Genomic DNA, 25,464 nt, shown 5'->3' with positions numbered 1-25,464 from the left:
TGAGGGTCATACTAAACTTCATGGTAGGAACTGTGAATTCCAGCATGTATCTGTCAGTGCTTTTACTGTGTCTCCTCTTTTGTAGCTGTGTTGTAATGACTGGAGCCTGTCAGTACTGCTTTTGGAGGGGAGTGAGAGAGGGGTGCGGGGGCAAACAGTTCTTAACGAATTTGTGATAGGGATAGCTGTCTGTTTCTGATAGCAATGTTAGTGCCATTTCCATGAAGAGCAGTAAGAACCTTAGGGTGAAAGAAAAGGTTAAAGTGATAAAGGCTAGGAAAGACTTAGGTGACTATTTTGTATAATCTTCACCTTACTGTCACTTACAGTATATATCACTACTGCTTCTGAGACTATTCTGGAACCTTACTGGTCTGAATAGAAACCATGAATTGCAGCTCAAACCTTACAGTGGCTCACTTAATGCTGGCATGGAAACAAGACAAGTATGTGCAACTTTGCTTTTACTAGCTCTTCTTTTTTTCCCTCACAGTTGCCCTGATGAACCATTTCTGAAAACGATCTTGTCTCTGTGCAGTCCTCATTCTGATAAATGAGTCAAGCTTTTCAGTTTTGTCTTTGGAAATGAACTCTTTATTCCTCCTGAGAATTTTCATAACCTTTTGTTGAATATTTGATTCGGTTTTGTTAAATACTGCATGCATTTGATATATTTACTACCAATATTCTTTTCTTTACTAATAATTTCATGTTTGAATTTTTTGGGTATTCTGGCAAGGAAGCTTTTTTGCTGCCACTTAATTCATCGTAAGCAGACTCTGTGTGTATCCACTCTAGTTCACTGTCCTGCCTTTTTCTGAAGGTTCAGCATTCACTTTCTTCATAAAAAGAGCAAAATACTTGCTTTTTTTGGGCCATATCTAGGCTATATTAATTGCTATTCTGTACTTGCTGCATAGTGGACCACTTTCTTTTGCCTGTTTTGCCAAATAGCTTTGTTTTGGATTTCTCGCTTTTATCCCTATGCTGTTTGATGTCTGAGGCTTAATTTTCTCTTCTGACCTGTTCTCTTGTCTCCCCTCACACACCAATTATATAAAGACTTATTAAGAAATCTCTTTCAAGGGTGCTGTTTGTCTGATTAAATCTGGAAACTTTGTCTCAGACCTGTGATGTATAATACTAATCCCTAGCCCTGTGGAAGTTGTGGAGTTGGTTTTTTATTTTGTTGACACTTCATAAATAGTTTCCTTACTTTCTCAATGCTTGCTCTCTTGAAATTGGAAAACAGCCTACCTTTTTACTTATCTTTGTTTAATACAAATTGAATATTTAATCCAGAAGCGTGAGCTACCAAAACAGAGTTGAAGCCTTTTAATTTCAGTGACTTCTTTCGTGAAGGAATCTATCGCATCCAGAAATAGCTGGACCCTATCCTATCTGTATCTGGGAAGATAGTTTATGGTGATGATTGTGGTCATGATGTTCTCAGGAATTCTGCGTCTTTTTCTTCCTTTTTCCTTTCTCAAAGCTATTTATCCACATATTACAAGATGTGGATGCATCTTATCTAATTTTTAGGAGTTTTCTAAGACTAGTTTTGGTTTAGGAGTAATTAGATTTGAAAAGGTTATTATCTAAGTAAGGCTAGATTCCTCCCTGCAGCCTTTCTAGAAACAGGCATTGCACCTCTCTAAATCATTACAGGTGTAGCTAATAGTAGTAATACAGCCCAAAGACATGTTATGTTTTTGGGTTTTACCAAATTCTTTGTAGATATCATATGTTTTCTTACTGTTCACTGCTTCCGTAACTGTTTGAACTTGCAGTTTCTACTTTGTTGGGTATGCAAGAGCTTCGGTGAAGGTGTGAACTGGATGACCTCGTGTGGTTTTTTAATGCTCTCTCATGTAAAAAAATGTTGACTGTGTCATTGTTCTACAGCTAGCTACTCCAAAAACAAAACTGTTCTAATTTTGAGGTTGACAAGGAGGTGAATATCATTTTGTATCCTAAGTTATGCTCTCCTGTGCACTTTGCAATCTATGCATTTTGCCCTGCTGATTGAAGAAGTTGTCCATGGCCTGCTTCTTAAGCTTGTTGGCATTGATCTGCCATGCAGTCATGGGGACTGAAGATGATGTGTGTTTGAACATTATTTGCAGGACCTGATTGCTGTATAAGATACCTAGTTCAGGAAGACAGTACTTAAGTCTTTGCAGCTGAAGCTTTTGCTGTTTACAGTCTAAGGAGGCTCTAAAAGGTGTGTAGCTAGGTTTTATGTTAATGCTTGTTTATCAGGGAAAGTAAGGGAAAGCTAGTTTTTTAAGTAGAGTCTCATCAGCTTCCTACTGGATGCTTCTATCCAGCCTCCTGTGTTCCCTAGGGAAGACTGAGAGCAGCTTATTTGAGCAGTTAACGTAGCATGAATGCAAATCTCGGGCTGAGGAACTGTTGGTGATGGCTGCCACTTCCACTGAGGGAGTTAAAAAGAGAGAGGTGAGCTGCTGTTGCAGGACAGAAGGGAGACTGGGGCATTGGTCCAGTTTTCTACATCAGGCATTAGCAGCCTTCTGTACTCATTTCCTTGCTGTGCCCATCCTCTCCCCTGAAGGAATAGTCAGACTCCTTCTGGAAGCACAAGAAGGTGGACAAGGGAGGTCAACTAGTTGCGTAAGAGAGAGGAGAAGCCTGCCAGACACTCAGCTGTCAACCAGATTTATGAAACCGGGGATTGACAATCTGTCTAGTTACTGGAGTCCTCTGCTGCCATGGTATTTGAAAGGCCAGAACTGTGCAGCAGGTTCCAGCAACACCTCCCGTGATGCCAATGCTATATAGCACGTAACCTGTGCTGTATTTCAGCCACAGGAGCGTTTTTTTCCTCCCTGAATAATTGTGTCATCTTCCAGGACCCTGACTATAACATGTATTCAAGATGTTGCAAGGAACAGTTATCTCTCTAACTGCCTTCCATATGTGCTTTCTCTTTAGATTTTGTTGAAGGCAATCTTCAGTATTTAAATGCTTTACTTCCTTAGTATTAGTCTTTATTATGGCTTATCAAGTTGTTAACAAATTTCATAGCAAATTTGTGTAGACTACTATCTGATGGCCAGGTGTTCTTGCTGGATATGAACTAATTTATGAAACTCCCATTAAATCAGCTTAAACACCAGGTAAGCAAAAACTATTTTTGTAACATACCAGACTCTTCTAATTGTTCTTTTAATCATTTGTGTTGATGTCTATGTGACAGCTGTAAGAAATATATAGCTCAACAAGTATGTTTACACAATACATTTAACAACCTGCCCTTATTTCCACCACTGGATTAAACCTGGGAGGTTTTATTAAACTTTGCTGTTGGCAGTAACTTTATCTTTGTTACTACAGGTTTACAAAGTGTTGGTCTCAGTTGGCAGAAATGAATGGTTTGTCTTCAGACGGTATGCAGAGTTTGATAAACTCTACAATACGGTAAGTAAAAGGCAAGCTATGAAATCATGCCACAGTAGCACAGAGTAACACTTGTTTGCAGCATTATGGTTTGAGTTAATTCCCTCATTGAGGAGTTTGAGTCAGCATTCAATAACCATATGAGCCTGTTTAAAGAAAATGACGGGGTGGGTTTTTTAAACTTTGGTTTGTTGGAATTTCAAACTCAAAATCCACTTATTTGTCACTTTATTGTTGCTTGGCATCCTCGTGTGATGAGAGAAACTTCCAATTTATTGGTTGTCAAAACATCTGAAATGTGCATTTTTTCACGATGGTAAAAATCACTGCAAACTTGAACATCTAGATAGAGAAATTTATCTTAAAATAAGTGTTTTACTTTGAAGTACTGAAAGCAATGAACAAATCCTTGTTTCTTAATATAAACTTTCTGGTAAGTCAGTCATGGCAATTGCTACCTGCAGTTTCATAGCCAAATTTTGTGGCAGTGGTCCAAATAAAATAGGCCTCCTCAGCGACTAATGGATTTTTTGGGTTCATTCCTAGAAGAGGATTTTGCCCCTTTTACATAGCGGGCAAGTGGGGCAAATACTTGCTCAGATGTGTAGTCTATTATGTGTCCTGTATCCATACTTTTCTCCAGTTCTTCATATTTAGAGCCCACAATTTTTGCTTTAACAAAAGAAGAAATAATTCCTCTGTGATCCCCATAAGAAAAGATTTCCAGCTGCTTATCTGTGCCTCCATTTCCCTTCCATTGCCCCCATGGGAAGTAGTCAGGCTTTTCTCCCTTCTGCCTCACTGTACATGGATTTATATGTGCAAGTGTCTGTCTTGCAAGGTCTGAGCTGAAGTCAGCCTGGATGCACCATGCTGTGCTTTGCCTGCATCTTGGGATAGACTTGCAAGTGATGTGAAAACAAAGTATCCCCTTTTCAATACCTGCAGAGTGAGTGTTGGTGATCCTGTTCCTTTTGCCACATTCTCTTGCTATTCAGATTAGCATTGCTCTGCTGAAGTTTGTTCAGCACTGGTCTTTCTAATGCATCTAGAGGTGGAAGTCCCGAGGAAGCATAACCAGGAGGACATTTAGTCCAGTTTCTATTCAGTGTAATTCATATAGTATAGTACCCCAAAAAGAACTTGTGTCGCTAACTGGAAGAGATACTAATGTTTCTAAGGAAAGAATTGGCAGCTACTGTATTAGAAGACTACTTACTTAAGGAAGATGAGAGGAAGATTGCTCTTCCTGGAGTGCTTGAAGATGAAGCAAATGTAAGCAAGGCTTGGCTCATGTCAGGTTTTTTTGATAAATTCAGTGCTGTTGTATACGATCTTCTGGTCAGTTTATCAAGTGTAGAATATAATCAGATTATCAAATGCAATATCATAAAATAAGCTGTTCATCTATTTACAGTTTTGACTTAAGGGTAGACCACCTGTGGTTTCTGAAGCTTTAAGAATGTTGTTTGGGCAAAACCCAGAGGCCTGTATCCCCAACCCATCTTAAACCTCATGCATACATCCCTATGTAAACATGCAAGAAAAAAACAAACCCGAGAGAGAGAGAATTGATGGAGGAAGGAAGTGAAGAGGAGAATAAAACCAACATTGAAATTCTAGCCTACTTTTCTAATCTGGGACAAGTGGAAGATAATTTTGCCAATATTGCAGAAGATAGCTGCAATAGTCCATAGCTTTCTAAAGTGAGATGGCTTTTGAATTTAAAAGGGTATGACTGGTGCAAACAAGCTGAGTACAGGTTGTTTTGGGGTTGTTTTTTTCCCCTAAGTGTGTGAGTAGAGAAGATGGTAGAGAGGAGCAGAATTACTAATAATCAGGTGTTCAAACTGTTCGCCAGAAAACAAACGAAATGCAATTATTTCTAGGTACTTTGATATCTAAGCACAATCCAATTGTATGTGGTTTGTTTACAGCTAAAGAAGCAATTTCCCACCATGAACCTGAGGATTCCAGCTAAAAGAATATTTGGAGATAATTTTGATCCCGGTAAGTTATTATCTTGTTAGTCATTTTGTCAGTTTCTTTATATGAAAATTGATCTACTCCAGCCTACAAGAAGCTATCTTAGATGAGTTTTACACCAGTCCTCAAAACAGTGACTAAACCAAAGTTTAGTCATGCTTCAGTCAAGAACAGGAACTAGCACAGGTAGGTGTTATACCTTGTGATCTTGAGCAAAGTGGTTCAGTGCCTTTCTTGCGCTGAAGCCTATAGCTCCTCCCAACCCTCCCATATTCAGGATTGTGAGAGATTCTGAACTGTCAGGTGTAACTTCTATAAAAGCAAAAGCCGAAATCCAAACTCTTCTAACCGTATGCCTAGTAAATTTTAAACTTCCTTTGTGTGACCTTCCCCCCGTCCCTGCCCCCCTCCCCCTTCTCCCCTCCCCCCCCCCCCCCCCCCCGAAAAATGAAATAACTAAAGGATTTATCTTTGAAGGCTTTTGAACTCTCTGTATCTAAATGTGCTTCCTTGAACAGTTTAGATGAAAATGAACCTCTTCCTGTTGTTGTTCCATTGCAGAACCCTGTCTGATGTGAACATGATGTGATCCAGTTAGCAGTGATAGGTCCCAGTTAAGCTTGCTCTGTCCACATCAAAATACTAATGGAAAACCACTTGTAAAGTGCATTGAACTAACCTAGGTGGCACCACCTGGCCTTTGCTCTGGGTGTTTATACCCTTCATTCAGGCCATTTTTGGTTAAGGGTTTTCCTTGTGGTCATTGGGAACCTCCCACCCTCCCCTGGCTTGCTGATGTGGTCAGACTGTGTTTGTCGTTTCACCTCTTCCTGCACCTGTTTCAAGCATGTAATTTTCTTCTTTGCTGAAGAACAAATGGATCCAAAGATGTTGAACTTCTTGGGATATGTTGTTTTGGGTTTTTGAGAGTTGTTTAAAACCAGTTAATTTTTGGCAGTGGCAGGTAATCATCTGGATCCTGACATGAAACTCCCTTTTATTTTTTTATTAAAATAATCAAATGCAAGTATCCAGGCTCTGATGTCCTCTTCTGATGAAAACATAAATGATTGCCAAAAATTCTACATGTATTATGTCTACAGGGGCTTCTTGGTTTGGTTTGGTTTCTTTTCTTTTCTCTGACCTTAGGGTTTTCAGAGCTGGCTGGAGACCTAGTAATGTCATGCAGTCTGGTCTGCTTTACAGCCAAATGTACAAGTGGATTTCCTGGAGTAAAATTTAGAAAACTGGAGTTTAAATGGGGGGGAAGAAAAACCCTAAAACTTCATTAAAACTATATATGTAAAACAAAGTCCTCAGACTTGTTTTAAATTTCCGTGAACTATCCTGAAATCCTTGAAGCATGAGAAACTGAGTAGTTCTCAAGATGTTTCATGCTGGGGGGCAGGGTGGAGATGGAGCCATGATGCTCATTTAAATAATTCTTTATCTTAACACTGATTTATTGAAGCTTTGATGTAATGTTTCTGCTGGCTTCTGAAATAAGTCACGTATTTTACAAATGGTGAAAAGGTATTTTACTTCTGTCAACCCATGCTTGGGTATTGTACTATTGCATTGGAGTCGTAAGTGCAGTAGACTGAAACTTACATACCACTTTTCCCAAAGTCTACCAAAAATAGTGTCATAACATACATTGTCATCTAAACGCTTCATTTTTATTTTATTAGGTTATTTCAAAATTAATCTTGTTTTAACTTCAAAAATGGGACAGAGGGAAATCATAGAGACCAGTCAGAATACAGAGCTAGAAAATTACATTTGACCTGATGTGATGCAGGTGTCTTATCAACAACATGGATAGCTCTGTAGGCTTAGCGTGGCTGATTGCATTGTCCACCCACTGTACTGAAACTGCTGATGTCGGTGACTGCTGTAACATCTTTATGCAGATTTAGCTTCCTGTTTGATGTCAGTAATTTGTGATTATTAAATACCCTAACAAGGGTTTAGGGATTACATCCCTGAAAAAATACGAACATTTTTCTTAATATTTAAAGTACAGCTTCTAATTGATATTTAATTTTAATTTAAAATTTTAATATTGTCAGTAATCTATATGTGACAGAAAGAGTCATTGGAATACCTTGAAAGATAATACACAAGTTAAATATTCTTTTTCCATACAAATTATTGTTGATATGAGTAATGAAAGACAAGTTTATTGTTTTACACTTTATTTCATGTTAGAGCTTTTTTCTGTTTCAAGTGCCTTGTGTATCTTTACATATTGCTAAAGAAAAATTATGCGTTTTAAGCTTTGGATGAGGGTGGAGATTCTGAGGATTTTCTTTTTTTTTTTTTACGACAGAGATGATGTCCAAAACGGGGGGGAAAAAAGCATTTTATTTAGTTATCTTTAATGGTTACATGTGAGTGCCTGCTGGCTGGATGAATTGTGCAACTTTCCCACTGCCATACGTATATTTCGGAAATATGCTGCTTGGTGGGACTGTTCGTGTAAAAACTTGACTTGGGCAACTGATGTCAAGTTTTGCCTGTGGCTTTTTTCTGAGTGGAATCAGGACCTGAAGGGCTCACCTGTGCAACAAAGGCTGCACAGGTTAGCCCACTGTGGTTACACACTGTTCTTGAAGCACTTCAGTGCACTTTCAATCCACCTGGCTTTCTACATTTTCAGGTAGTGTAGCAGAGAAACTGCAATTTGCTCTCTCGCCTCGCTTGAATGTTTTAAACTTGTGATTTTGATACACAGAACCAATTGTGAACCAATCTCTTTTTAACTGCTGTTAAAGTCCTAAAAAAACCTGAATTTGAAAATAAGTCTTTTTCACAAGCTGACTGATCATTCTAATAAATCTATCTCTTCTTTTTTTTTCCAGATTTCATTAAACAGAGAAGAGCAGGACTGAATGAATTCATTCAGAACTTAGTTAGACAGCCAGAGTTATGCAACCAGTAAGTAGTTTCATTGCTATTTTATAAGGACTATTTAAAAGACATGAGATGTCAAATACAAAATTGCAACTTAAGTACTTTTAAGTACCAGAAAACGTATTTTACCTGTTCAGTGCTCTTAAGTATAATAAATAAACTTTATTATGGCTGTTCATTCCTTCAGGAAAAGTCTACAGACTGATGAACAGTATAAAGATGTCTGTTTTCTGAAAACTGATCTACAAATAAACTTGCAGTCAGTTAACTGATTTTAGTTCAAGAGGTGCAGATTCCAGTGTAAACTCTGTTGCTCTAGGGTGGGTGTTTGTTTTGCTGATAGCTTTACTGTTTGAAAACTCTACTGTCACTTGCTACTACATTGTCGTTCTGGGAGTAAGTCACTGCCTGCATCCTTTTGTTAGAGCAGTTCATGCGTCTACTCCAGAACTTGTTTTCAGTGTGTTAACCAAGTAGCGTAATCAGCTTGCTTAGGTGGTTTGGGATAACCAAGCTGACCTGCCTAAAGCAAATGAATAAGTTTGCACATAAACTGTTCCATCGGAAGAACTGCAGGTGTGTTAACCTCCATCAGTGAGACAGTGATGAATGAGAGATGGTGATATGGTAGAGTCAGCTCCAGTTAAATCTGGAGGATAGCGCTTCTGTGTGTGAACTAATTTGGGGGGTAGACTGCATTTTTATTTCAGTTTAAATCTATACCTAATCAGTGTAAACTAAAATGATGCAGCTTTCTGTGTTGAGCTAGTAAAATGGTAAAGCTCTATGTTTGGCTTTAGTGTTGAGTAAATGTCTTTAATATGCTTTGTTTAATTAGCCTACCTACAACCTGTGAAACTGCCAGTTCCCCACAGGAAAAAAAAAATCTGTAATAGAATATTGCTGCAGTTTGCAGTGTGTAGTCAGGTGGTTGTTTTTTTTTTCCCAACGAATGGACTATTTAATGTCCTATTAACCTGAAATATCTACTTCCTTTCTTTTTTGGAAAAAAAGGAACATTTTATATATACTTCCTTCCGATAAGAGGAAAAAATCTCTAAACAAAGTCTTTACAGTGGAATAGTTTTCCACTAGAACAAATACTGTAAGGTTTGTGGTTGTAGTTGTGTTCTTCTCCGGGAAAGAATAGAAAGCACTTTAAATAACTAATTATTGAAAACTAATCTGTTTTGTTACATTAGGAAAAGACACTGGTTTTATTTAGCGCAATCCCCTCCCCTGTTTGGTTGTCAGTATGTCCCAGTACAAAATATTTTGTCTCAAAACATGCTATATTTGTTCTCCAAAGGTAAAATGATACTTTTCTTTTTTTATGCAAATCACAAAGCTGTGTGCTTTTAAAAAAAAAGTCAAACCTCAAATCCACTTGACACCTTAAATTTTTGTGAGCTTTTAAAATTGTTTTACGCTCAAATGCATCTGTAGCTGAATCTATGTTTTTTAACATGGCACTTAGTTTTAATGGATCAGACAGGCTAACTTAAACCAGTATTAAGAAATAGATCTTATAAAAGTGTTTTGGTGCTGTTGAAAGTGTGTTAAATAAAAAGCTTATTAGGCATAGTTCTACAATAAAAACAAAATAGAGACTGAAGTTTGTCTTGTGCTGCTCTCCTCCTCCCCACCCTTAAAGTAAGTGATTTATGTGGGAGAAAAAGCAAGCCTTTAATTCACAATTCAGTGCAAAAGCATTTAATTTTATAATTGTATTAATAATTACATAATCTGTCACCTTTTCTATGTGCCAATGAATGTTATTAGTGAAGAAATACCAAAACTTTATGATCTTGGTTGTTTTGGGGTTTTTTTGTAAAATCTACTCAAGGAATATATGGTGGCTGAGTCTTCACAGATAGTCCATGTCCTTGCTTTCTTAGACTGTTTTGCTTTAATGTGCTAATTAAATTTGATAGTAGGTAAAATAATTTATGTAAAGTTAGTAATGTACAAGGAAGATTTAGGGGGTTATGCATTCTCACAAAACTTTAAGGAAGTCCACCTTCTACTATATCTTTTAAGCATTAAAACTAGTATCAGGATGTCATATTTTTAAGTCCTACCTAAGAAAACTGTTTCACTAAAAGCTTAAGGGTGGTTCATGATGATGTTCTCATTTCTGGAAGGGAAGGCACCTGAACATCTGAATTGAAAAGCACAAACATCAGATTCAGTGTGTCCAAGATGGTAATGTTTACATTATTCTCTGAAACATGTAGCACTGTGTCCTTCTCTTTTTTTTTCTTTTTTTTTTTTTCTTCTTCAGTGGACTTTGTTCTTGGGTCTGACATGTTTGTTGAATATCGTGTCAAAGCCAAACCTTTCTGCTCAATAATAAACCCAACAAAAACCTAAAGTGTGTTAGAGTCATTAGAGAGACCCTGTAATGGTTGATTAGGATTTTCCTGCAATCACTGTCAGGTGGAATATGGGGCGAGATGGATTATTGGCTTAGAGCGAATTGGGAATTAAGTGGACTAGCCTCAAGCTGCATTTACTCAGCTAACTGTATTTGATAGAGAACTTGCTCTCACGGGTAGAGTGCAGATGTTGCAAAAAAAAAAAAAAAGTCAGAAGGGATAGAGATCTGATAATGCGCCCCCCTTGCTGACTGAATAGGAGCTGGGGGTTTGTTACTTGTGAGCACTGCGAGGCCCCCTAAATCACTGAGCAACTAATCAAATTGGGCTGCTCACCCCCTCAAATGTAGGTCTTCACTGAAAAAGTAATGCATTTAATTGTCAATCAGAACATGTTCAAAGAAAATCTGTTTGAATCCAAATGTATAATAGAGAATGCATTAAAGATGTAATGTAGTTATTTTTAAATAGTCCAAAGTAGCTCCTTAATGAAAATGAGAACATTTGCATAACACTTGAAGAACTCAAGGATGACAATACCCTGCAACCTGTATGGGGAAATGAGTTACCAGTTCTTTAAGTGAGAAGCGGGGTTCTGCATTTGTTCCCTGGAAGAAAATCAGAGTGACTAGATTTTTCTGGTTTCAAAGTCTGATGAATATAAAAAAAGAATATGAAACCTCTGGATTGTAAGATCTTGCAGTCCATGTTGGGGGAAGCAAACCTTGCATTACATTAATTGTGCTCTTTTATGGCTTTTTGAGCCTTTGCTTTGTGTAAGAAAGATGGTGGTGGTGGTGGCTTTTTTTTTTTTACAGGTGTGTGGAGAAGAGGGAGGAGCTGGGCACCATTGTTTGGATAAAGTGTGTCTTAAACGTTACAGTTCTGTCACTGGCAATTAATTTTACCATTTTGTTTCAGAATTTGTGTAACTTTTTGGGCTTGTTCATATTTGTGGATGTGTCCAAAATTTTTGTGTGGCTTCATATGTTCCTGCGGGAAGGCTAATGCGGAACAAGTATCACAGAAGGAACCGTATTTAGGCAGACCTTGACATCCCTTCGTGGATTTCAGAGATTATTCATAAACTAAATTTATCCAGTCAATCATAAAAATCCAGACAAAACCAACTTTTGCTGGTAGTATATGTACAACATATATTGAGCATCCTTTTTAAACTGTTTTCTTGATCCTTTTAATTTTATATGTGAGGTTATTTTAGCAATAGTTTCAGTGTGTTTTAAAACACATTGAGTTAATACATGTGAGCTAATACAGCACAGAAGTCCTACCAATCCATATAGCGTTTTGTATAACATGCTGCAATCTTGGCTAAGAAATTGGTGCATTAAACTTTTTCTTTTTAATCACTACCTCTCTGCAGTGCTTTTAAAATTACAAATGTGAACAACGTAACATTGATCAGTTAAGCTTCTGGCTGCCATGTATTGCGAAGGTTGTTGAATACCCAGCAACTGTACAGCCACTTTTTACTGTGAACGGAATTTTTTTTTTTCCTGCTGTGAATTCAGTCATGGACAAAGTTACTATAGTAACTACTTGAGGTGTATTACAACATGCTCTATTTAATCAGCCAGTTGTCCAGAATAATTAATGCTGAAAGGTAATTAAGGTCTGGTTTTGTTGTCCTGTCTAGTGAAAAGCATTCACCGTAACTTTTTATTCTTGGTGTTAAGATATCCAAAGATTCTGAAGCTTAAATTGTTGCATCATGAGCCAATATTACTACAATATTCAAACCACAGCGATTTTTGTCTTCCTGGGACTCAGGATACAAGATAGACCCTGAAATAGATGAGAATTTGGAGTTCGTATAAGATGGGAAGAACTAAACTGAAGTGATGGTGGGAAATTGTGTGACCAATCTTGTTGCTGTATTTTAAACCTGAAAGGCTGAAGGTAACTGAAACAGATTTCAGGTAGGGTTTAGGAATACAGAATGTAAGCGATGGAAACTGGGAGCCTCAGATAGTGTAGGACATGAATTAGGTTCGGTAATGCTAGTATGAAATACAGGAGCTGGAGAAATGTCAGAAACAGCTCATCTCTTACTTCTGATCCTCACTTCACAGAAGTGTGGAGGGTGAAATGGATTGAAAATAGCAAAGCAAGTATATCTGCTTCTTATATGAAACTACCCTATTTTATATATACTAGGGATAAGATAAAAGAGCAGCTCCATAATAAGTTAGTGCTTTTCTTGTACTGAAGGGTTCATGCAGAGTTTCCCATCAGTGGCTGCCCTGAGACCTTCTCAAAGAACTGAAATCTCTGAAATTTAGGTAAGATTTCTTCCTTGATAAGCAGGTTGCCTTTTAGTGAACTGAAGGAACTTGAAAGATTCAAGTCATCTCTTAAAGTGGTATATAGGCTAAACGTGATACCCATTTGTTTAGGAATTAATTTTGCCTCATTTGTATTACATTATTCTGTACTCCCTCGCTGTGCTGTGGTTAAGACAGACGTTACATTCTTTTGAACTTGCTGTTGGGTAAGCCTTGCTTCCTGGGAGCAGCAGCTTAGAATTCTCTTACTTTCCCTCCTTTCTCCCAATCCTCTTCCCCCAGCCCCCACCAAGACAAGCTAGATACCAATGCTGAAGTTAAAATGCATCTCCTTAGGTACTGTGGGAAGCTTGTAGTCTCTCTTGCTGGTTCCTGAAGGATAGTGTTTGTGTCCTGCAGCTGACTGGAAGGATTGCTTACATTGTCTTGTCAGTGCCCAGCTAGAATGCATTCTGAATACAAAATCGCCATCTTCTGCTTTAAAGCGAATGGGGACAGGCACGTTACTGCCATGTACCTCTTGGGACATGCATCTCTCTTTGGGACACAGACTATGTATTTCAGTTTGTATTGTGTTGGACTATTTCATTAATTTTGGAAAACAAAATGGTTTTAAATTCTTCAGTTTTTTGAAAGAAAGTTGGTTTACTGGTGATTGCTAGCCAGTTAGAACTCATGCTTTGGATAGTGTTCGTTCTTCTAATAATTACCTTTTAATGCAATTCTGCAGAACATTTCCTTATGGAGTCTTCACATACATATACTTTAACAAGCCAGTTTTTTTGCAAGTGGAAAATTTTATGTACTGTTAACACATTCAGCAGTTGAATTATGTTGCTATAAAAGAATTTCTTGTACACAGTCCTTAATTACCAGAACTTAAATATAAAACTTTGTGATAAGTAACTCCTCTGTACGCTGCTGTTTAATTCTGTGCTTCCTATGATTATGGCTGAAAATTATGCAGATTATCAGTGCACTAATGAAGTTAACTGTGTTTCTAGCCCAGATGTCAGCGCGTTTCTTCAGATGGATAACCCAAAACACCAGTCGGATCCCTCTGAAGATGAAGATGAAAGGAGCAGTCGGAAGGTAATAAAACAGAAGTAGAAGAGTCTTCTAAATTTTAGCTATTTGAGGGCAATTTTAGGTATATTATTTACTGAAAATTATTGGTTGGTTTCACCATAGATCCCCTCCATGCTCTTTTAAAGAAATGTGTTCCACTGGGGGCTGTATGATATTTTTCTGTCAGATGTGAACTGCAGAGAGGGGTAAAAGTGATTGCTAGCTTTGTCTTGCTTCTTCCCCACTTGCTTTAGTCATAGCTTAGCTGTCATAGTTTTTGCAGTCTCTTTAAAGATTCTTGCTAAGAACATCTGGCAAGGAGCAGGGGAGATTCAATGTTTAATTTGTCTTTTTGTTTGCTTGTGTGTTGTTTTGTGTTTTGTTTTGTTTTTTTTTAAATAGGGGGAGAAATACAATTCTCTTGAGGGGAAAAAAATGCTGTCTTTCTAAAAGTCACTCAGGAGCAAGGATGGATTTGATTTCATTTCACATATAACACTGTGTGAGGTCTGAAGCCTCTTTTGTCACAAAAGCCACTACATAGCTAGATGGATTCTTTGAAAATCAATTTACAGCCTCCAGAAACAGTGCTGTTTGAAAAAAGGAGTATTTCTAGGAAGGCTGAAGTGCCATATTTAAACTTGTTTTCTCTGTGGCTCACTTCTTGGCATAGAGTTGTGATTTTAGTACTTCTCTTCTTATTCAGCCCCTGCTAAAGATGTAAGGGTTGTTATTTTGCTTTGTGTGTGAACCACAGCAGATTTAGTGTTTTTTGAAAGTTTCACTTCCAAAGATGCCAGTCTTTGCCTTTTTTTTTTTTAAAAAAAAAAAAATACCAGTTTCCTCCTCCTTTGAAAGGTATTTTATGTAAAGTGGAATGATCTAAACCTTCCGTGGAAAATTAATGATGTGTCATGCCACAAAAATTCCAAAATAGGAAGGGAGCTAATGCATAGTGGCCTGGATCATACTTTTTGATAGAAAATTCACCTTCTCATAGTTATTGTAAGTGATGAAGCTGAAGAATAAGGAACAAAAACAAACCCTTAAGAAAAGAAAAATCTTAAAACTTAGATAATAGCTTTTTTAAAACTGTCTGGTACCATTGTGTGATTGGCTCTTATTAGTGAATAATGGCATCCAGCGCTGCTGTCAGGGCATTCTCTGCTTCTGTAGGGGTACTGGTTATGTGATGCCTGCTAGCCTGTCCCCAGCTAACTTGTATTTGAATGCAGTTTATCCTTCTCTGATAAAGTCCAAAATCACAATGAGGGTACAAATACCGCTTTTTTAAATCAAAAACAAAATGGAGAAAATTACCTAAATGACAGTGGCTTCCTCTTCTCCCTGTAACTGACAAATTCTGCCTGGGTGTGTACTGGTAAGATTCATGCCATTCCTGGAATTGAGTTAGTTAACCTTTAATGTCAGGGTAGAAAAGGTTGGTAATGTTTTTCTTGGGGCAGGGAGAATGTTCACTTTTGTTTTTTTAAAAGCACTGTGTTTTTCATTAATTACTCTTGCATAAACAGTGTGGGTTTAAAATTATTCTATTGGTAAGATCTTCAAAAATTTAGAATAAAAGGTAGAAAATATATTCCTACAGCAAATACAGAAGGGATTAAGTTCTGGATGAGGAAAAAGTTGTTTGTTGAAACACTCGTAAATTTTTGTTCCTAATCTTGTCCTCTGCGTCTGGACACAATTATTTTATTAACTTCATCCTTGAATATGATGTGTGTAGAAATAATTTGTGACAAAGTGATGATAGCCAGATATTTCAACTTAGGAAGTTCCCAATGTGGATGTTAGATCTCTTTAAAAATCTAATGTAACAAGTGTTGAAGGTATGGATTGAGCAAATTAGTAGACTATTTTGAAATTAATATTAGTTGAAATGTAAGAAAGAATTAAAAAAAAAAACAATAGTAAAAATAAACGTCTTTGTCTCTCCCAACAGTTAAACTCTACCTCACAGAATATCAACTTGGGACCATCTGGAAATCCTCAGTAGGTTTCAATTAAATTGAATTAAAATGTAATTAGACTGAGTGTAATTGTTAATAGTATGAAAAGTTCTTTGCATATATGCCTTTCTTTGTTGATTTGCACTGCTTGGGAGGAAGCAAAACATTGAATCCTGTGCTGCATAAACAACCACTGTTAAAATATTTTTTCCTTTTCACCTTCAGATTTTGTTAGTCTGCTTTTACTTAAGGATGCTATAGCAAAGATGACCTCTTTGTCTTGGGAGTGGTCACACAACTGTTGAGAATGTGAACAGTTTCTGAAAACAAGTTTGTTTTAATGCGTGGCAAAGGAGCCGCTTGCCTTGTTGATACTACAAACCTAGTTACTGCAGTCGTAACTTGCTTCTCTGTTTCGTGTCTTCTGTAGAGTTTCTGTTCTCAGTTCTGTGTGAATCTGTGCTTTTCTCATCTAGGAGATGACTGCTATTTTGGTTTTGCTTTCTTCACAGATTTGTTCTGGGCTAACAGGAGGAAATGCTTAATAGATTGCAAAGAAATGAAATTTAAGAGTACTTCCCTTCAGGGGCAATTAATGGAGAGGTGTATGGTGATGTAACTGTTGTTTTGGAATTTGAAAACATAGATAATTGTTTTGCTGACAAAAATATCTCTGCATTGTATTTAAGAAAAAATTGAGGGAATCCTGGGAAATAACTGAAAGGAGTGGTGATGTGGGAAGTGGAAAAACTGAGTGAGTTCCTACATACACACACAGAAGTGGAAGGTGTTAGGGCCTCCCTCCTCTCGCTGTAATTTAAAATGAGAGAGGAATGGATGGAGGAGAGGATGGGATAAGCAAAGAGAGAATAGATAACAAACTCGGTCCGTCCTTCCTTTCCTCATGTAAGCTTGAGAATCCACTTGGCCCTCTGGAAATGAGAAATAAGATCCAGGAAAAGACATGGGGAAATAGAGAGTTAAAAATTACAAGAAACTAAACTATGGAGAACAAAAGAACAGTCTTGCTCCTCCTTTGCATCTTAAACTTACAAAATAATATAAACTCAAAGGATGCAGCTTGAACACTCTCCCTGGAGGAAAATGGAATTGCAAAATGAAGAGGAGTCATTGTTTCCAAGGGAAGGTCTTCAGAAGTCTAGGTGTTGGGTAGAATGAAGAATAATGGAGAGTGCTAACAGACCGTTCTTCTCGCATTACAACTCACGTGCTACACTAGACTTCTGTATAGCTATAAAGCTTGTAATTTCTACCCAGATGACCTGTCTCCTTAAATATCTTTCAGTGCTAAACCAACAGACTTTGATTTCCTGAAAGTTATTGGGAAAGGCAGCTTTGGCAAGGTGAGCTTTCTTATTACTGTGTCTTATCCTGGTGCAAGGATGCTAGCTGGCGTCTTGTGCATGGTGACTGTTGGCTAGACTTGTCCAGGGGTTTTGGAAGTGGTATAGTCTAGAATAGCATATAAACTGTCGCATTGGATCCCTGTTGCTGCTTCTTTACAGCCCTGCCATTTTTTCCCTGGTGTGGCAGTGGGCTGCCTCCCTCAGTTGTTGGGAATAACAAAAGGGAGTGTTTCCCTTTCTTGTTAAGAGCAATAGGGATCCTCTGTTTCCCCCAGAGAGGAAGGGAGGTACCCCTGTGCTTATGCAGCAGCTGGAGTACAAATTGTGCATTTCCCTTTATTGGCATGGACTGTTTTGTCAAACCCCTAATGCTGTGGAGCAGCGCGAGCAACAGCCCATTGAAAAGTGACTTAAATATTGATATTCTACAAAGATGCAACAGAGAATCCTTCTTGAAGTCTTTGTTTTCGGATTATTTTTCAAGGTGTTGTTTTCCATTAAATTATTTTTAAAACTTACAAAACCAGCTGAAATTGATCTTGATAGAGATTCAGCAGGTCCTGGAAAATAAATGTTATAATTCAGTCTTTCATGATATAACTATCATGACAGATTTTACTGAACTGTAAGCTCACTCTATTGGTGATTATATTGCTGATTGACTATATTAAAAGCAAAGAAACTTTATTGTGAAAAAATAGCACGAATACTTTCCAGTTATGCTGAAATTATGAAAATATTACTAATAGAATGTGAACTGCAACAATCACATATCTTAATTTGTTTTGAATTTCACAGGTTCTTCTTGCAAAACGAAAACTGGATGGGAAGTACTATGCTGTCAAAGTGCTGCAGAAAAAAATTGTTCTTAATAGGAAAGAGGTGAAGAGAAATATTCTTTCTCCATCCACCTCCCTTCCTTTTTCCCTTAATTACAGAATCGTTCCTGTTTGCTTACTGATCTTTTACTTCCTTACAGCAAAAACATATTATGGCTGAACGTAATGTGCTTTTGAAAAATGTGAAACATCCTTTTTTGGTTGGATTACATTACTCATTCCAAACAACGGAAAAGCTTTACTTTGTCCTGGATTTTGTTAATGGAGGAGAGGTATGTGGTGGTGGTGTTTTGGATTTGAGTCTCTCCATTTTGCTAATTCTAGGAGGAATGAAATGATCCTTTACAATGGGCTGTGATCAGTATTCTCCCAATTTTGAAAATCCTATTATTATCTGCTGTTACTACAGACTTCTATAGCTATACGGACCCTGTTCCTCTTCTTATCGACAACTTTACTCCCAATTTTATTCATGGTTGTCAGATACATTTATGTAACTAAAATACAGTATTTGTAGCTTTATTACGAATTAATCTTATGTTGACGTTTTTCGCCATGTAAAACTGTCTTTTCCTCTTGCATCTGCATTAGCTGAGAGACTAGTATTTCAAAAGTGGAAGGAAGGAAACTGCCAACTGAACTGATATTATTGGGAACCTTGGGATTATTCTGTAGCTTTGCGTGGTATAATTTACTTTTTGCCAAATAGCCTTATTCTCAGGATTCTTTGCCTTGAAGTGATGCTATTGAATCTGAGTTCAGTAACATGGGGGAAAACTTGTGAAAGAAATGGAGAAAGTCTGTGTATGTTTAAATATACTTCTGGAGCAGTTTGTCTTCAGCTAGGCACCTCTTGCTTTTCAAGAAGTGCCCAATGCACTTTCTGAAGTGCATTTTCCTGGAAGTGCCCAATACTTCCAGGAGTGCTCAAGAAACTCGTTGAATAGCCAATACACATGAGAAGGGTATAAGATGTTGCTTCCATTCCTTCAAAAGATTCTGTGGAAAATCAAGGGTCTTGTAGACTAATAATACCTGGACCTATCTAGGAAATTAGTTGTGATTGAAGAAAACAGTGTAGTGAAAAATTATTGTATGAAAGGAACTATCCAACATACATGCTTTAAAGAAGAGTTGTATGTCGTCACTTGCTGTGTTTTCAATTTGGTAATTTATTGGTGTAAAATTACATGTTTCAGAAGGTCTTACAAGTGCTTAAAGCAGAACAGGAAAGAAGGATGAGACAGGATGCTGTTGTAGATGATAAAACTCTGGTAGCTGAAAGAGCGCAGGAGAAGGGGTAGAATTTAAATAGTTTGTTTTGGCATATCTCAAGGCTTCCTACAACGTCGCTGCAGCTGGATATATACAGACAAGTATAAAGTATGCTGAATAAACCAGGATGAGATATGAACTGGGATATACGTTGGTTCACACTCATATGGCCTACTGTCAGTATTTATGATGCTCCTAGAGCTGGCATTCTGACCCCCTAAGTGTCAGAGTTGGGACAAGATGGGTCTTTTTCTTTTCCAATGTACTGTCATCTTATTTAGACAGTATTAGCAAACTCCTGGTTTGCTCTGCTCTGAATTCCTGGCCACAACTTTGTTTGGCATTCTTCCAGGCAAACTAAAATACAGTTCAAAACAGCTTTCAAATTTGAATGAAGTGCTTGGAAAGCTTTGCTGGCTTTTTATATTTTTTCCCAAACTTTGTAGGCAGAAAACAGTTTCTTAAAATTTTTAGAAGTTGAATAAGTAGTATAGTTTCATTTGTATGTTTATGATTTAATCTTTGGCTAGACTTCTGTATCTGCTCAAACTATTTGAAGCCAGACAGCTCTCTGTAGTTGAGAGAATTTGTGGATCAGCTTGGAATATAAATATCCCAAAGCGATCTACATCTAGGTGATTTCAGAATACAATTATATAAATACTTATATACAAAACTTGGAATGCAAGCCTATACAGAAATGGAAGATTACTTATTTGACACCAGTTTATATTCTGTTAGGAGGCTATCTTGCGTGATTTAATCTTGCCAACCCCTATTCACAGCTTAGTGGTTTACTCTAGTTCCTTTTGACTAGTCTTGGTTTTAGGGGAGTGTTTTTATGTGTTTGAGTTACCTATCCATTTCTGAGCTACAAAAGAGAGGAAGGGAAGTGAGTAACAGAACAACAAAGTCATGCAGCAAAACCAATTATATTTCATTTTACGTTTTTAAAAAAAGTGGGACAGCTAAATAAAATTAGTTTTTACTGTTAAAATTACACGTTACTAACCTGTTTTTTTATGTGTAATGTTCTTATTTACTATTTGCGTATTTACAGCTGTTCTTTCACTTACAAAGAGAACGTTCCTTTCCTGAGCACAGAGCCAGATTTTATGCTGCTGAAATAGCCAGTGCACTGGGCTACTTACACTCCATAAATATAGTGTACAGGTAAGTTTCTGAAATGTATCCCTGTCCTGCAGAAGTTCAAAATAGGGCAAAATACTGAATAAAAACCACTACATGAAATCATCTTATGGGAAACTCGAATGTAACAATTCCACCAAAACTTGAAGCTTTCAGCTGAAGAATGAAGTCCTTGCCTCTGAAGCTCTTGTGTTAGTGACTGCTGTTTTGAATTAATACAATTTTTTTTTTTTAAATAGGGATTTAAAACCAGAAAACATTCTCCTAGATTCACTAGTAAGTATGCAACATTATTTTTGGTTTTCTATGTTCTCTCAAAAAACAGACACTTATGTGTATCCACATGTTGACCATGTTCTGTTTTTAAAATGCCACTCTTTCTTAAACAGGGTCATGTTGTGTTGACAGACTTCGGACTTTGTAAAGAAGGGATTGCAAGTTCTGATACCACTGCAACTTTTTGTGGGACACCAGAAGTATGTTGACAACTTTTGTGGTTTTTGACTAGTAATGACTGTTGACTATTATTAATATTTGTGTAACTGGAAGATAAAATACTCCATTTTGTACTGTTTGAGATTTGCATTCTTTCAACAAGCTCTTCCATGAAACCAAACCAAAGACAAGCTTCCTGCAGATCTGTTCTTTGTCCTTTTTACTAATACACAATGTCTCCTGCTTACTACCCACACCCCCATAACTCATCTCTTCCTTCCTCCTTTTTTCCAGCCCTTTTCAAACATTCTGTTCCTCCCATGTCTCCTAACTGCTGACTAGACACAGGACAGTTAGCTTGTGTAACAGCTGCAACAGATTTGCCCATATGAATCCACTTACCATATTCTGCCACTGATTTTTAGTAAGTTTATAAGGACTTAATATCTGTGAGTCTTGAGCAAATTTTGCGTATGTGTGAAACTGAACTTGCTGACTGAGTTTATTCAACTCTGTTGTCTCTTTTTGCTAAGAAAAATAGGCTGGAAAACTCAGAACCTGGAAGTCTTGAACACATGAGGGATTCACTGAAATGCCAGGATTAGTGGCTTTGAAAATTTGATAAACGTACTTTAAATTACAGAAAAGGCCTTTGAAGGCAGTGGAGGATGAGTGAGGAGTAGTATTTAGCTGAAACATTTGAACTCAAAAAAAAAAAAAAGGGCAGGTGGCAACATATCACAACTTACCCTAGTTATGATCGGAGTAGGAATCCATAAAGCTGAGTGGTAAATGTGAGCTGAAACAATATTTGCCGAATATTTTGGAAAGTTCAAAGGACAATATATAGAACACTGGTAACTCTGGATCTGTTTGAGAAAATCTTTCGGGTTTTTTCGTGTGTTCAGAGGCTTATTCTTCACACTTAGCTTGGACTTGCATGAAGTGCAACATAAGAGCATGCTAATGCTTTGCTTCATATGAGTTCTTAAAAATATCAAGACTAAACATAGCAGTTGTGTATTAGGCCTTCTAATCCAAGATTTAGATTCAAATATTTCATGATCCTGCTGAAAGTGTAATGATCTTCTCAGTGTTTCTAAACGCTGAGTTGAATGACTTGGTGAGTTCTAACACCTTAAAAGCTCAAAAGAGGTTGTGAAAGATTAGAAAAAGCTTAAGTGGTTGAGTTCAAAATACTTCAGCTGCTTTTCATGCTTTTGCAGGGTCATCTATAGACAAATGAGTTACAGGGCACTCACACATACAGAAAGTTTGAGAAAGACATGTAATTAAGCTGTGAGTTTTAGTCTGTGCCTTGTCTGACAATGCTGTCATCTATTTGTAAGTTAAACTTCAGAATTTGGATACTAGAATGATAGAAGTGAGCATCCTCTTGTTTTGAGAGGTTAGAAACTGTGTGTGCTGTAGATGAGGGCTGGGATGATGATGATCCAGCCATAGTAATTTTATATTACATATTCACAAAGAATAGTCTTGTGTTATGAAGTGGCTGTCCTTGTGCTGTAGTGTTAGTAAGCTCTGAGATGCTGAGTAGGTTTCTTGCAAGGCAGATGGAAACCAGTTAACATTGTCATTCATTGTTCGGTGGTATTGGATGTTTATCACAAATCAGTCAAGTGATACCTGTTTGACAAGAATCTCCAATTTAGCAACTCACAATGCATGCCCTCATCGAGATTTACAGTGAAACTTAATGTAGGTCATACAATGTCTCAATAGTGATAGATTTGAAGCAGAATTAAGATCTTCTTTCATTTTTATGTACTGGATGGGGAGCATACAGGCTGAGGATGGCAGAGTAGGCATGGCTAGTAGCCAGCTTGCTGAGAGATGTTGCCCCTGCAACAGTGCAGCAATCTGAAATGTAAAACAAGTTTTATAATAGAGGTGGCAAAGTATCTTGGCAAAACAATAGTGTGTGGGAAGTACTGTTTCAGTTGGGAAAACAGCTGTCCTACTTGGTAAATGACCAGATGGTGATGAAGTACTTGCCAGGTTTGTTGAAAGACAAGATAAATACTTAGCAGTCTTACAATTGCTATGAAGTAGCTTTTCCTGAAGGTGTTTACTGTGATGTGACTAAAACCTAGGTTTTATTCTTGCTAGCCTAATGCTCTAAAATACTTCTTTTTTATTTATTTTAGTATCTTGCACCAGAAGTCATTAAAAAGCAGCCCTATGACAACACAGTAGACTGGTGGTGCCTTGGTGCAGTTCTTTATGAAATGCTTTATGGGCTGGTATGTACTTTAATATGTGAGTTGCTTCCCCCCTTCCTCCCCCTTTATGTGAAGTAACCCTGGAGTGTTGTTAAAGATGCTAACTTTTGCAAAATATTGAAATACTCTACTTAAATGGATGAACAGTTTGTCTTATACTTAACATAGCACCTGTTTTTCTCTTTTCGATTTTGTATTGCCTCTTGATGTCTAAAATTTTGCTTTCCAGTGAGCTGCTGGACATCAACTCCAATGAAGAGAAGTAGTCATCACTTTGAGGGAATGTGAGAGTAAACTGAATCAACAGTGATAATACCCAATAAAAAAAAACAAACTTACAAGTGAAATTTTGCCAAATGGTGGAATAAATAAAATTAAAAGACTTTTTTTCACTTGAGTCTCCCAGAATTTCTCCTAGCTTTTCCACTTCTCGATGCAGCATTAAAACAAAAAATCTTACTATGCTTCTTCTAGTCATACGTAGTCACTCCAGTAACAATCTCTTCTGTTAGTTTTCTTGAGTTTTATCTCCTCCCATAGGACCTTAAACAGGGAGATAGATTTGTTTTTCCACACTCATGTTCTTTTCAAGCAAGTTCAATGGGAGCTTTGAAGCTGGAGGCACCTATGGCTATTCATGAGTATGAGAACATGTTAGGAGAAGAGGAGGTGGGTGGGGAAGCTATCAAGTGTAAAGATCTGGCAATGGTGATAGCAGAATTAGAAGTTAGTAGTGCGTAAGAAGAGGTAGATTTCTTGTTCACTGCTAGCAGTTTGTATTTCTTACAGAATTATTTACTGATCCATACGCATGAAACAAAATGCTGCATGTGGCTTCAAATTCATGTATAACTTTTATTTTTTAGCCTCCTTTTTACTGCCGTGATGTTGCTGAGATGTATGAGAATATTCTTCATAAACCCCTAGTTTTGCGCCCAGGAATCAGTCTTACAGCCTGGTCTATTCTGGAAGAACTTTTAGAGAAAGATCGGCAAAGCAGACTTGGAGCAAGGGAAGATTTTGTATGTAATGTCCTAAATTATCAAGCCATACCACGTTTAAAGGGTTATCCCAAATTTATGTGCACAGCACAGGTTTAATAGTTGGAGATAGAGATTGCTCTGTTACAGCTGTCTCTGTTCTCCTCCTTTTTATTTCTTCATTAAAGACACCAGTGTGGTCAATCCCTGAAAGTTGTTGGGGACAGGAGAGCGATGATTGTCGTGGGATATAAATATTTTGAGCTTGGTTGTTGTTGTACCTGCCAGCAAAGGAAGCACAATTCCTGGTGTAGTAGTCACTAAGGTGTACTAAGGTAGGTTTCACTGTTCGCAGTGAAACTGGGAAATAATCAAAAGAAAAGGCTATTTACTGGTAATGTCAGTTTAACTAACTACATGAAAAACAGTCTTCAGATAAAGAGGAACACTAGTACCCTGCAAACAGCAGCTCTTTTTTATTTTTAGCCTTAAAATCATGGCAAATGTTCTCCCAGTGTAAGACCAAAAACTTTGTTTGCAAGAAGGTGTAGATGTCTTCAGAACTGTGCAATGAGGAATGATCTAGAAGGACTTCTTCCATCCATTAATTGTGAGATCTTCATAGTCTTCTGTTTGCAGCCTTAATGTTAGGTAGTCTGTTGACCTTGCAGCAGAGCATTTAGACTATGACATCGTATATTCTCACAGTGTGGAGCAAGATGAAAGGATGGTAGTATTTAGCATAGCTGTTTGCTGCTTCATAACTAGTAAGCATATTGCGGAGTTGTTGAAGCAGCTGCTTCTCAGACAATGATCTGCTTTACAAAAACTAACAAAACTTTAAGGCAGGAGCAGAGATACTAACAGAAAACATTCTTGCTCTGTGGTAGACTTCAAGGTCGTTGATTTTAAGGCCTAAAAGCAGAAAATACGATCTTAAAAGGAAACCAGTTTGTAGAGGCAGGCTAAGAAATTTCATTTGCTCTTTTTACCAACTACAGCTTTTATTGCAAAGTAAATATGTGAATAAATAAACTGATGAAGCACTTGACTTCCTTATGTGCATGCAGTCTGAAGTAGTATTTACTATGATGTGCAGGATGGATTTCTGAAATACCTAAAATCTTTATTCCTT

At 37.4% G+C, this 25,464-nt stretch overlaps 1 protein-coding gene across 12 annotated transcripts in view; it reads left to right on the top strand.

The window, feature by feature from the left end:
* The window catches only part of SGK3 (serum/glucocorticoid regulated kinase family member 3), a 62,037-nt gene that overhangs the window by 34,046 nt on the left and 2,527 nt on the right, over positions 1-25,464 (top strand). For 6 of the 12 annotated variants that reach the window (XM_075141708.1, XM_075141715.1, XM_075141716.1 and 3 more), the window contains 14 exons: positions 330-446; positions 3,358-3,441; positions 5,358-5,430; positions 8,271-8,346; positions 14,011-14,098; positions 16,035-16,084; positions 17,348-17,405; positions 18,207-18,290; positions 18,388-18,519; positions 20,583-20,695; positions 20,911-20,947; positions 21,061-21,147; positions 23,275-23,370; positions 24,216-24,371. In XM_075141708.1, coding sequence (XP_074997809.1) covers positions 330-446; positions 3,358-3,441; positions 5,358-5,430; positions 8,271-8,346; positions 14,011-14,098; positions 16,035-16,084; positions 17,348-17,405; positions 18,207-18,290; positions 18,388-18,519; positions 20,583-20,695; positions 20,911-20,947; positions 21,061-21,147; positions 23,275-23,370; positions 24,216-24,371 — 1,251 coding nt within the window. Of the gene's footprint in view, positions 1-329; positions 447-3,357; positions 3,442-5,357; positions 5,431-8,270; positions 8,347-14,010; positions 14,099-16,034; positions 16,085-17,347; positions 17,406-18,206; positions 18,291-18,387; positions 18,520-20,582; positions 20,696-20,910; positions 20,948-21,060; positions 21,148-23,274; positions 23,371-24,215; positions 24,372-24,815; positions 25,437-25,464 lie in introns of those variants that run through there. The other 6 variants (XM_075141717.1, XM_075141719.1, XM_075141718.1 and 3 more) reach the window with 4 other exon arrangements.

The sequence above is a fragment of the Calonectris borealis genome, chromosome 2 (genome assembly GCF_964195595.1).
Source record: "Calonectris borealis chromosome 2, bCalBor7.hap1.2, whole genome shotgun sequence".
NCBI classification, from domain to species: Eukaryota; Metazoa; Chordata; class Aves; order Procellariiformes; family Procellariidae; genus Calonectris; species Calonectris borealis.
The sequence above is the reverse complement of the archived record's forward strand: the minus strand, read 5'-3'. Positions and strand labels throughout refer to the sequence as shown.